At 46.2% G+C, this 13120-nt stretch overlaps 1 protein-coding gene across 2 annotated transcripts in view; it reads right to left on the bottom strand.

The window, feature by feature from the left end:
* Positions 1–13120, bottom strand: part of LOC115205956 (neuronal PAS domain-containing protein 1-like) — a 33374-nt gene that overhangs the window by 20213 nt on the left and 41 nt on the right. For both annotated transcript variants that reach the window (XM_029772408.1, XM_029772409.1), the window contains exons 1-3: positions 12272–13120; positions 1971–2137; positions 413–651 (exon numbers count right to left, since the gene is read on the bottom strand). The exon at positions 12272–13120 is cut by the window's right edge and continues 41 nt beyond it. In XM_029772408.1, the coding sequence (XP_029628268.1) occupies positions 413–651; positions 1971–2065 (334 nt within the window). In that variant the 5' untranslated portion in view covers positions 2066–2137; positions 12272–13120. The remainder of the gene's footprint in view (positions 1–412; positions 652–1970; positions 2138–12271) is intronic.

The raw sequence follows: 13120 nt of genomic DNA, 5'->3' as shown, positions 1-13120 counted from the left end.
TCTCTCATTCTGTCTCACTCTCTGTCGCTCTCTGTCTCTCTGTCTGCTTGATCTATCTCTCTCTATTTATCTCGCTGTCTCTCTCTCCCTCTGTCTCTCTCAATCTCTCTGTTTATCTTTCTGTCTCTGTCTCTCTGTCTGTCTCTCTGTCTGTCTCTCTCGCTCTCTCTGTCTCTCACTCTCTGTGTGTCTCTATTTCTCTTTTCTGCGATGAGGGGGAGCTCAATAAGGTGTACTATGTGATGTGTGTGTCTGTGAGGTGCATTGGGTAAGAGAGGGACTACATAGAATAGTATAGTGCTGTTACAATGCTACAGTACAATTTGTGAAATGCTTTTGTTGCAGCATCGGCGACTGAGTTTTCCAGTCATTTCAGGTTAAGATCATGGGTAAGGTAAGAGTGAGGGCTCACCTTTGCTGCAGTGGTTCTCTCCTTCCAGCAGGGGGCACCAGGGCGGGTCTCCCTGGCTGGCGAAGGTGCGCATGTGCAAGTAGCTGATGGTGAGGCGGATGACCGAGGCCTTGTCCAGCTGGCTGGTGATGGCCCCGGGGAGAGGGAGCATCTTGGCCAGCTCAAAGAACTCAAAGTTCTCCTTACCGCGACGGGAACGAGCAGCATTACGAGACTTCTCCTTCCGCAGGTTCTGCAAACTGGAGGAGGAGAGGAAAGGTCCGGGGGAGAGGGGAGAGGGGAGAGATAGCAAAGAGAAGGTAGAGAAGAATTCTAAGTGAAAAGGGTGTGTGGTTCATACCAAAACCCGAAATGATAAAGAATCCTAATTGACCGCAGAATGAAAACCTGTGGCTTGGTCGTGTACGCTGACGATGACCCGAGAATAGTCCTTTAAAAGGCATATAATGACACCCGCAATCTTAGTGAACCAATCTCAATTCTAATTTGTCTCCAGCAGATTGTCTGTCTGTGTAATTCCAGACAGAAAGTGCTCTATCTCCCAGGCTCTATTCCCCTGTCCCACTGGTACACACATGGCTAATACACAGCACAGCTAGTGCGTCTGCTTCCAACATACACGCACATGTACACACACACACACACACACAGTAGCATCCACACTCTCTCTCTCCCTCGCTGTCTCACACACAGCCATGCGACTGGCTGGCAGGTACCGGGCTGCAGCGGTGATTGAGTGATCAATGGGAAGAGGAGGGGCCGTGTGGCAGAGGGGGGCCTGGGCTCAGGTAGCCTGTCTCTCTGATTGGGTATCGACTCCCCTCAATGGGGCCTGAGTGGTAGAATTATGTTGTCACGGCGACTCCACAGTTTGTGTCTGTGGTAGAATAAAGAAACAGCATTTCTCCTCCGTGTCTGTGACATCGATTCTCATTCCAGGCCTGCAGACTGCCTGCCATGGGAGTTAGGGTGTGTGTGTGTGTGTGTGTGTGTGTGTGTGTGTGTGTGTGAGAGAGAGAGAGAGAGGGCAATAGAGAAAATAAAACGTGTGTGTACGCATGTTTCCGTGTGTGTGTGTATGTTTGTGTGTTTTTGCATGCATGTGTGTGGTATTTGTCCTAATCAGCCAACACGTTTGTGTTTCCCCGGTCGGTCTGCGTTCTCCAGGGTGTGTAAACAGCTGTGTTTAGAATAGCTCTGTCCTCCACAACGTCTCATTATTATACGAGCTCAACTCGCCAGAGAGGACAATCAATACTCACCCATTGATTCTGCTTAGTTTTTATATCCGCCTATAAATGACCGTCCCATTAATAATTCCAGCCAAATGTACGTAATCTCCCACTAAGGGAAAAGGATTAAAAGCCATGACACCCAAGGCTACAGAGCAATAACCATTTTACCATACAGTACAGAGTGTGTGAGAGGGTCTGTGTGGATGTGATCGTTTAGAATATGAGTAAGTGTTTGTGTGTGTTAGCACTTGCTATGCAATGCTATTATATGTGTGTGTGTGTGTGTGTGTGTGTGTGTGTGTGTGTGTGTGTGTGTTTCTCACCAGGGCAGGGTGGGGGGTTTGGCCAGTAGTCCCTGTAGGAAGTCCCACTCCACGCTCACGCACTTTCCCTCGCTGACGAACGGCATGGTGGCCATCCTCCAATCACACGCAGCCGCCACCTCTAACGCAGGCCGCGATTGGCCGAGGCTGTGACAGGCTCAGACCCCCTGCAGTAGTGAGGAAGCGAGAGAGAAAGACAGAGACACAGAGAGAGACAGAAAGAGAGAGAGAGAGGAATAATTATGCTTAGTTAGGTGTACATTTCTCTATAAAAGCTTTGAAGAACGTCCACTGTGCTAAAAAAAAAGCCATTCACTACAGAAGTCTCACTCCGGTTAGCAAAGACAGGGCAAAGCAGACCCCCTTCCCCCAATTCCCCTGTCTCCCCACACACACACCCTCTGGCTCCCAGTTCTACCAGCGGTGCCAGTTGGCTGGCCTCCCTCTCCCCTCCCCCTCTCTGCCTCTGTGCTCTGGTGACCTTTAAAAGGTCAGCGTGGCCTGCAGCAGCCTGGTGTCCTGCCCTGCGGCCAGGGGTGCCCTCACTACCGCTGGGTCAACACTATCATGGGAGGGGAAGAATAATAGGTAGAATAGGGTCAGGTTGGGGTAGGGAGCTGGGATATGTGGAGCCAGACCTGAGTTTGACATTTCAATGAAATGACTTTCTATTAAATCTAAAATGTTGCGTAATTTGGTGAGATGTTTAAGTAGTCTGTCCACAAGAGAATACTTTCTAGTGCATTTTACATGACAATTCCCAACCCGGCATCACATCAGTGTAGAATCTCTGTAGCCGACACACTGTCCCTGGGCAGTGTGTAACAATGACATTGTACATCACCTTCCCCAACCTGGCTGGCTGAGTACATTGCATTGTGTGAGGGGGAAATAAAAGTCACACAATTGATCTCCCCCTCCCACACACACGCACGCACGCACGCACACACACACACACACACACACACACACACACACACACACACACACACAACCCCTCTGTCTCGTACCTGTATGTTTATCTCTTAATTGACCCAATCTGTCCTTATCTAATCTGAGTCTCTATCGGCCGTGCGTCTCTATCTCTAAAGACAGAAGCCAGGCAGCACATCAGCAGTGGCGTGGGCCGTAATGGACGGTAATTATTCAATCAGCTTCATAACCTTGTCGCAGGTTGGGATGCTACTAATGCACTCTCCCAAATGGACCGCGGCACCGGCCTCCGACTGCAAATGTTCTCTACAGCACCGTCACAACAAGCTGTATGTCAACTGTATCATCTGTGGAGGGTTATTGAAAACAATGAAAGCTTATTCCGATATAAAACAGGCTCTAAACACACCGCCAAAACAACTTGACTTTGGTATACCGGACGTAAAAGTATTATGGTGTGTGCACGCGTACGTGTGCATCCAAAACAGCCCCGTGCGGGACATGTGCATGCATGTGCTTACAGCTGTGTGTACGTCGGTGTGATACCTCATGCTGTGCTGCCCTGCTCTCTGCTCTGTGGCTGGCTCTCACGTAGACAGCACGGGAGGGAGTGCGTTCACCAGCCTCTCCATCGGTTGGTTGGTCGTTGTGTTAGTTAGTTCGTTTGGCTGCTCGGCTGTTTTGTTTTCAGCGGGGACGTTTAATTAGGGCCTCCAGCTGTCAGAGGTTCGTTAAAACGCTCCGACCCTCCCCACAGAGCTCTGACTGGGGGAGTCGGGCAAATGAACACATTTAAGGCAAACAGCACGCAGACAATTGCCTGCTGGAATGCCACCGGCTCCCCAGGCTACAGGGAAATGGTTGTTTTATGCCTCGCATTTCTCCCCTGGAGCCCCATAGAAGACCTGGCCAAGGTTGGCGGGAGCTGGGTCTAAATACCAGCTAAGACCCCCACCCACTACACTGGACACCTCAGGGACAGTCAGCCCTGGTAATGTCAGTTGGAATAGAATAGGATATGATACAATAAAAGAGAAGGGAATAGAATGTTTAGAGTGCCACTTTAGCCGGCTAACATCGGCCTGTGCAGCGATATTTTTTATTTAACTAGGCAAGCCAGTTAAGAACAAATTCTTATTTACAATGACCCCGGCCAAACCCAGACGACGCTGGGCCAATTGTGCTCCGCCCTATGGGACTTCCAATCCCGGCCGGCTGCGAAGCAGGCTGGATTGGAACCAGGTACTGCAGTGACGCCCCTAACACTGAGATGCGGTGTCTTAGACCGCTGCGCCACTCGGGAGCCCCGATGTTAGACCGCAGGCTTTGACACCGGGAAAGACAACAGCCGCACCCCTCTCCTTATCTTCCCATTAGCCCTCTTTCTGCTCCTCTTACCACCATTAAATACTGTCTGTCTGTCTGTCTGTCTGTCTGTCTGTCTGTCTGTCTGTCTGTCTGTCTGTCTGTCTGTCTGTCTGTCTGTCTGTCTGTCTGCTTTTAAATGTTTACTATACGGTATGACTGGTCCCACAACCACCCGACAGGACAGCTATTTCCCATCTCACGAAAGGAGAAAGCAAGCGACCGTAGAGGTGTGAAAATGTCCAAACTGTACAGAGGCAGAAACTCCTCCATATCATTATGTAGACTAGAGCAGTATTTTACTTCTATTTTCTTCCGGTGGGGGTTACTATCACATCGGTGAATAGACCTTGATGAGTGGCTGGAGTGTCTATAGCTTCAGTATTCTGGTCTTCCAAGGGTTAGACTGCTTATTATGCCGCCACACGGCTGATGGTGGAACATTTGGAAGTCAGATGTTTCTCTATTTACTTTTTAATTCAACTGCTGATCAATCCACGGCTGCACTGGATCGCTGGACATTATGATTTCTCTCTCCCTCTCAGGTTCGGTATTCCGGTCCTCAGACGGCAAGCCATCTCCACGTCGAAGCGCCGGCTCCGTCTGACCTTGACGACTCCGGATCAAGGTTCTCCCCAACTCTCAAGGAATTAAGCGCTTCCCTCCTCCCACTGCACCCTTCCCTGTCCTCCCCAACCCCCACCCGGGTCATTAATTATATAATGGAATCAATACGCTGTTAGATTAAACAAGAGTGACCCTGCCCACCCCCAGGTATCATCACGGCAATGAGGAGGAAAGGAGGGAAGGAGGGATGGAACGGAACAAACGGTGTGGCCACGAGGGAACAAGAACAGTTGGGGTTGACCATTCCTAAACTGGCCCTACCTATAGCTGAATGACCACAGAACCAAGAGATCTACTGTGGAACCTTCCAGAGAGAAGGACGGATGGAGAGGACGGGGGTGGATGGAGAGAGATGGAGAGATAAAGAGAGAGAGGGATGGGTATAGAGAACGAGAGACGGGAGATATAGAGAGAGGGGTGGAGAGAGAGGAAAAGGAAGAGAGGGAGGTGCGCTAATGTTCACGTCTACTAATCGATAGCTCTCTCCCTCCTCCTCTTTCATTTCATCGGGGCCTCAGTAGGCTTTCTTTGATGTCCTAGTCCTCACGGACACGCCGCAACAGAAAATCCATGCTTTTCCACGATGATGATCCACTGTGGGCTGGAGCTCTGAGATAGCATGGTAATACTGTATGGGAACACTGTCAACACACCACAGACCCACTTTAACAGCCGTACATGAAAGTAGCCCTGACGGCCGGGAGATTAATATCAGAGAGGGCCTAAGCAGCATAGATATACAGAAGAATAGGTAAAGGCTTCGTGAACGTAACGAAAGGTGCGATATCAAGTTGAAGTGGAACTTGTGAGTCAGAACTGGGAGAAAATCAACAAAGATCTCCTAAACCGTCCGAAAGGAAAAGAGATAGGACTTGGGGAGATAGAGAGAGAGATGCATAATGTTGCTGTACCTACGCATTGTTATCTGGGAACAGTTTTAGAAGAAAGACACTAAATCCACTTCCCTCGGGCAGGGAGAACATTACCACTGACCTCTAAATAACCACATGCCATAGCCCAGCACACAGTGTAATGCGCGGGGTGACTCATAACCCCGCAGTTATATACGCGGGGCGGGCGGGTTTAGGGTCATGGAATATTGTGTGGGTGAAGGGCGGGTAGGTGGCGAGCGGTTTGAATAAAGAGAAAATAATGCAGAAAAAAATCCTTAAATGTACAATTGTTGTGCAATTCATATCTATAGGCTACATTGACGTTTTTCATTCATTATTTTTATCTGGCATTAGTGCATAAGCCTTATGTTTAGAACCTAACTGCATGCGCCCACCAGATACACCCCAATCGCCAAATGCTTTTGGGAACTTGGGCAGAGAAAGTGAATGGGAACTGTTCAGTGCATTTTCTATATTTGCGGGTTTCAGATTTTCACTTTATCACGTATAGTCGGGCGGTCGTGGATGCACACGCAGGTGGGTGCGGGTGAACAAACAAGCTGACCTGTGCATCACTAGCACACAGGGTCACACACACACGCATACAGTATGCACACACACACACACGCAAGTGCAGACACATTAACATATACATTCAAATAGAAATACATGTATACAAATGTCAGAGTTCAGTCCAGTATCAGTGGCTTATAAGGGTTGTATAAGTTGTGTGGCTGTGTCCAGTGCATAATGGATTTCAGTGTACCTGCACTGTATTTGGTTTAGTACATGCATGTCTATTTACGTTGTCTGTTTTTTCTTGGTACTGATCTGTATTTTTGTGGGGGCAGTATGTAAGAGTGAGCAAGAATATTTACGTAATTTCTTGAGTGTGTGTATACTGTATCCTTGTCCTTTTATGTATAGTACAATATTCTAAAGAGAGTGTGTTTGAATATTCTCAGTGCATTTACACTGAACAAAAATATAAACGTAACATGTAAAGTGTTGGTCTCCTCATGTTTCATGAGCTGAAATAAAAGATCCCAGAAATGTTCCATATGCACAAAAAGCTTATTTCTCTAAAATGTTGTGGACAAATTTGTTTACATCCCTGTTAGTGAGCATTTCTCCTTTGCCAAGATAATCCATCCACCTGACAGGTGTTACATATCAAGAAGCTGATTAAACAGCAGAATCATTACACCTAATGTATTATTTATTTTATTTCACCTTTATTTAACCAGGTAGGCTAGTTGAGAACAAGTTCTCATTTGCAACTGCGACCTGGCCAATATAAAGCATAGCAATTCGACACATACAACAACACAGAGTTACACATGGAATAAACAAACATACAATCAATAATACAGTAGAACAAAAGAAAACAAAAAGTATATATACAGTGAGTGCAAATGAGGTGAGATAAGGGAGGTAAGGCAATAAATAGACCATGGTGGCGAAGTAAATACAATGTAGCAATTAAACACTGGAATGGTAGATGTGCAGAAGATGAATGTGCAAGTAGGGATACTGGGGTGCAAAGGAGCAAGATAAATACATGCTGGGGACAATAAAAGGCCTGTTTTGTCACACAACACAATTCCACCGGATGTCTCATGTTTTGAGGGTGTGTGCAAATTACATGCTGACTGAAGGAATGTCCACCAGAGCTGTTGCCAGAGAATTAAATGTTCATTTCTCTACCATATGCCGCCTCCAACGTCGTTTTAGCGAATTTGGCAGTCTTTCCAACCGGCCTCACAACCGCAGAACACGTGTAACCACTCCAGCCCAGGACCTCTACATCCGGCTTCTTCACCTGCAGAATCGACAGCTGATGAAACTGAGGAGAATTTCTGTCTGTAATAAAGCCCTTTTGTGGGGAAAAACTCATTCTGATTGGCTGAGCCTGGCTCCCAGTCATGTGAAATCCATAGATTAGGGCCTAATGAATGTATTTCAATTGACTGATTTCCTTATATGAACTGTAACTCAGTAAAACCTTTGAAATTGTTGCATGTTATGTTTATATTTTTGTTCACTATATATACTATTCATATTGAGGGATTCCTCACGAAACCCAGACCAAAAAATACCATGATTTGGGGGAATTTCACAAAATGTAATCCACAGAATGGTCCTTTGGAGGAAGGATTGTTTTTAAATATTAGAAATGTGTATATAAAAGCAGAATTGAAGTCTTTTTCCGCAGATTAAAGGCTGTGGGAGATGACAAAGTGCACATAAAAAATAACATGTACCGAATAAAAAATACAAGTTAAATGGGTTTCCATCGCATTTTCAACTCTACTGATGGTTTGGTCACAAACATAATTGTGTTATACAGTATAGCGGATGTGCCCATTCTGGTCTAGGGACGTGCGCTCTAACCAACAGCTCACAGATACAGTGCAAGTACAGCCTACATGATGAGATTATTACGGACAAAAGATGATATATTTTTGGGTCAAACGGCAGCCAAGCATCGATCATCATGTCACCAGAATAAGACCCTTGATATTTACTGGAAAGGAGCATCAAGCTCACCACCTTGTGAAGTTCATCCTAACTTATTTTATCTATAGTGTAATAAACTGCAGCTTTCCCAAGTCCTAGAGGGAGCCTGGGAGGACCACACAAGATATCATTACTGCGATATGATGGTAATTATATCAATATTTGCACATAAAGGCATTTCCTCTGCCATTTCTCGCATAATTCATTTTACAGACACAAAAAGATCCCACCTTGTCTAGGCTATGTCGTTTTGTCGACATTTGGAAAGTTTACCGACGAATGTTCTGTTTCCATCAGGTTAGTTGGGACATTTTTTATATCCAACATGTACTTTACTCACGTTAAAAGGTTGGATGGAAATCTGGTCAGTGATACTATAAATATCTGCAGAATATACTGAATGATGCATATTGGAATGAGTCTGTGTATGTGCACCTTTTTCGTGTAAGAGGGGACGTGTGTGTGTGTGTGTGTGTGTGTGTGTGTGTGTGTGTGTGTGTGTGTGTGTGTGTGTGTGTGTGTGTGTGTGTGTATGTATGTATACTGTTAAATATATCTAGAACCTAAAAGGGTTCTTCAGCTGTCCCCATAGGATAAACCTTTTTTAATAACCTTTTTCGGTTCCAGGTAGAGCCCTTTTGGTTCCAGGTAGAAACCTTTTGGTTCCAGATAGAACCCTTTTGGTTCCAGATAGAACCCTTTTTGGTTCCAGAACCATTTTGGGTTCCATGTAGAGCCTTTTGAAACCCTGTCCACTGTACAGGTAACTACCAAAATAAAGGAAACACCAACATAGAGTGTTTATAATAGGGCGTTGGGCCAAGATGAGCTACCAGAACAGCTTAAATGTGCCTTGGCATCGATTCTACAAGCATATGGAACTCTACCACGAGAAATTCAATAATTTGGTGTTTTGTTGATGGTGGTGGAAAGCGCTGTCTCAGGCACCGCTCCAGAATCTCCCATAAGTGTTCAATTGGGTTGAGATCTAGTGACTGAGGCGGCCATGACATGTGGTTTACATCGTTTTCATGCTCATCAAACCATTCAGTAACCACTCGTGCCCTGTGGATGGGGGCATTGTCATCCTATGGGAGCATAGCCATGGTAGCCAGAATAATGGCCAAAATAATGGCCTGCTCTACATTTTTATACATGATCCTAAGCATGATGGGATGCTAATTGCTTAACTAACTCAGGAACCACACCTGTGTGGAAGCACCTGCTTTCAATAAACTTTGTCTCCCCCATTTACTCAAGGGTTTCTATGACTATGGCAATTACCTGTATGCATGTGTGTGTCCGTGTGTGTATATGCGTGTGTGTGCGTGGGTATGTATGCGTGTCTGCATCCGTGCTTGTGTATGTGCGTGTACGCGTCCGTTGTGTGTGTGTGTGTGTGTGTGTGTGTGTGTATGTATGTGTGTGTGTGTGTGCGTCCGTGTGTGTGTGTAAATCTTCGGGCCATGGCTCCCTGCAGGGCAGTGTGTGAATGACAGCAGGGGTTATGTAAGGAGCCACAGTGGGACAGAGTGGACAGACTGACCGGAGATCAGGTCAGCAGAGTGTGACACTAAACACATCTCACTGACACTGAGCTGACATCCTCTGTCACTGATGCAGCCACTGTCTGTCAACACGCACACACACTTCTCCCGCTCGCTCTGTGTGTGTGTCAACAGTCAGACACCTCTGTGTGTGTGAGTGTCTGTCTATCCTCTTTGACGGTGAGTCAACAGTCAAACAAACCAGAACGTCAACCTGTCTGTCTAAATATCTCCCTCCTTCCTGACGCTAAAGAAAGTCTTCAGAAAAGAGCATGTCGATGACTACCTGATAGTCTTCAAACATGTCTTTCCCCATCCACAACTACCAACGCCATCCCAATGTCAACCTGTCAGATGTAGAATATCTGACCCTCTCTCTCCCTCTATGTGAATGTTGCCTCTCAGGCCCCTTTCACTGCAATAACTATTGGAGGTTAGTTCATTGACATGTTATTCAACAGAGCAAAATATATTATGGCCTGGTTGCCCAAGAGTCTCTTCATATTATGAAAACGTTTCAAGTCGTTTTGTGGAGCTCGACTCCATATTTTCTCTGGTGCAGAAGAGGACAGGGTCAAGAATGTCAAATCACCCAAACAGACAGATATAAAAAAAACTACTCAAAGAAGACAAGTGCTGGTTTGAACACGGCCAACGGTCAACAAGGACTAACAATTAGCTATTACTGATTGATCGAGACAATGCGTGTCTTCTCCTTTCAGAGCCCATAGGAACAAGTGACGCTGTGGAAATCGCCTGCGTCTGTGATGCCAATAATGTCTGGATGGGTTTTCGATCCCCATGTTTTTTTTATTGATACAGACACAACCACCACAGCCCCGAAAGCATCTTCTAAAATCAACAGTTTTATTGGTCTATGAAGGGGTTGTACGATACTGGGTGGAGTGGTTTCTCCTTGCACCTGCAGTGACTGAGCAGGTGGAGCCCTACAGATGGTGGTGGTGGTAGGATCATGTGCTGCTATACTTCACAACACTCTCACACAGCACAGAAACAGTCCATCGCTGTCAACAAACAACACACTCCACGAAGGCGGACCAGGGACACGCACACCTGGGTAAAAACACTGGTCCCTGTGTTGTTTGCGCACACGCGCACACACAAACCCACACGGACATATACAAACACATTATTGCGCACACACACACACGCGCGCACACACACACACCCGCGCACATTTGTTTGTCAATGCACCACTCTGTCTTCCCTAAGTCACCCCCCTCTCCTCCCTTTTATGTAGCTGTGCTGTGTCTCTACAAACACACAGCTAACAGAGCCTTAGACAAATGAAAGGCATAGTCTGACATAAAATACCTTATGATCCCTGTTCTTTTGTACGGTGTGATTATATAATAACATTGGTGATATATTTACTATTTTACCATTAGGCACCAGATTACACAGGCATTTTGTTACAGTCAATTAGGGCCACCTGCTGTTCGTGCCCTAAAGAACTACAATCATCCTTCCAGCCAAATGGTCTTTTCTCTCCTTCCTCTCGTTCCTCAGCTTACTAATACTTCTTATTCTGAACGAGCCACAGAAGACAGGAAATGGCATGGAAATGATGCTTTTCGTGGCCGAAGAATATGACATCGTTTATATATATATATATATGTATATATAAAAAACGACGTCTTAATGATAACAGTAATAATACATGTTGACCTTTCAGTGCGCTGGCAGAAAATAAACAACTTAGGAAGTAAGTACTTCGCTTATGTCTTGTTGTGCCAGCAACTTTTATCCAGTTTATTTTAGAGGAGTTACGGTAAATACACAGACAATACATCCAGTCCCGAACAGACAAAAAAAACAAAGCAGGTATTTACATCCAGGCACATTTATATCCAATGTGTTTTCTTTCACCATGACGTGAAGATGTCACATATCCATCCTATTCTGAATCTAAACTACACTACTTGACATTTCTTGTAACTATATTGTTTTCCTCTCCATTTTAAAAGTGAACTAATGATACACACTGATATCGCCACAGACGCTCTCCGTCTGGTTCAAAGAGGAATATTTCCCACTGAATGACAGGTCACGGCTCAGACCCTTTTTTAAGAGCAGAGAACCATAATGTGTCTGTACTTATGACACCTTCCAAACTTTGCTTAGAATCGAAGAGAGTAGATGACACACAGAAAAGTGGGACTTCCCCTGAAACTCTCTGAAACGAGTAACTTTGTCATTCTAAAATACATGTGACATCTTAGGACACTCGCAAACTGACATAACCATCTGACCATATAACACTCACACGACTGTTGGAATGTCAAACAGTTGACAGTATTTCTACAGCATCACATCAACTTATCAAACAGTGGAAGTGTGTTTGTGTGTGTGAATGTGCGTGCAAGTATGTGTGTGTGTGTGTGTGTACACTGACCAGAAGTTGTTCCAGGACGGCCAAACCTGATGGGCATTTCCAGTGTTGACTCCTTTCCAGCGTTGAGTGCACTTACTCTCTCCTCTTCCTCCTCTTTCCTTCCTCCTCCTCTTCTTTAGACTCCTGTGCTCCCCAAAACGGCCCAGCTGGGGTCCCTTCTCCCAAAAGCACTGGGGCTGTGCTGGCTGGCTGGACCGACTGGAGGCACAACAATCCCCTCACGCTCACAATAGACCTGGACACGCAGGCAGGCAGGCAGGCAGGCAGGCTGGCAGGCAGGCAGGCGGACCCACCACGGAATCCCGTTGCAAGTGTGTGTGTGTGAGAGTGTGTGTGTGAGAGTGTGTGTGTGAGCACGCAAGTGGTGCTAGCTGGTGGAGAAGAGACGCTATGCTAGCTCTGGATCACTTCACTAACACTCTGCTCCCTCCGCCACTTCTTAGAGATGGACTAGGATTAGGAGACAGCCAGCGTGAGATTCTCTCTCTCGCGCGCGCCTGCATGCTCTCTCTCGCTCTCTCTCTCTCTCTCCTCTTCCTCTCCCTCCCCCCTCTCTCTCTCTCTCACTCTTTTCGCTGAGAATCTTTCGTTTAATTTCCTCTTGGGAAAGCTGTGCACATTGGTTGTCTCTCTCTCTCTCACTCTCTCTCTCTTCCCCTCAATCGCTAGTAAATATAAAAGGCATGCTTGTACAGCCCTTGCCTCGGCCTCTCTCTCTCTCCCCCGCTCGCTCGCTCTCTCTCTCTCAGTCACTCACTGTGTCTCTTGCTCTCGTACACCCCTCCTCCTGCTGCCTCTCACTTTCTTTCTCACTGTCAAAGCTGCCTTTCAAATGCTGATTAGCAGGGA

This window comes from Salmo trutta, chromosome 13 (assembly GCF_901001165.1).
Source record: "Salmo trutta chromosome 13, fSalTru1.1, whole genome shotgun sequence".
NCBI classification, from domain to species: Eukaryota; Metazoa; Chordata; class Actinopteri; order Salmoniformes; family Salmonidae; genus Salmo; species Salmo trutta.
This window is presented reverse-complemented; position numbering and strand designations above follow the sequence as displayed.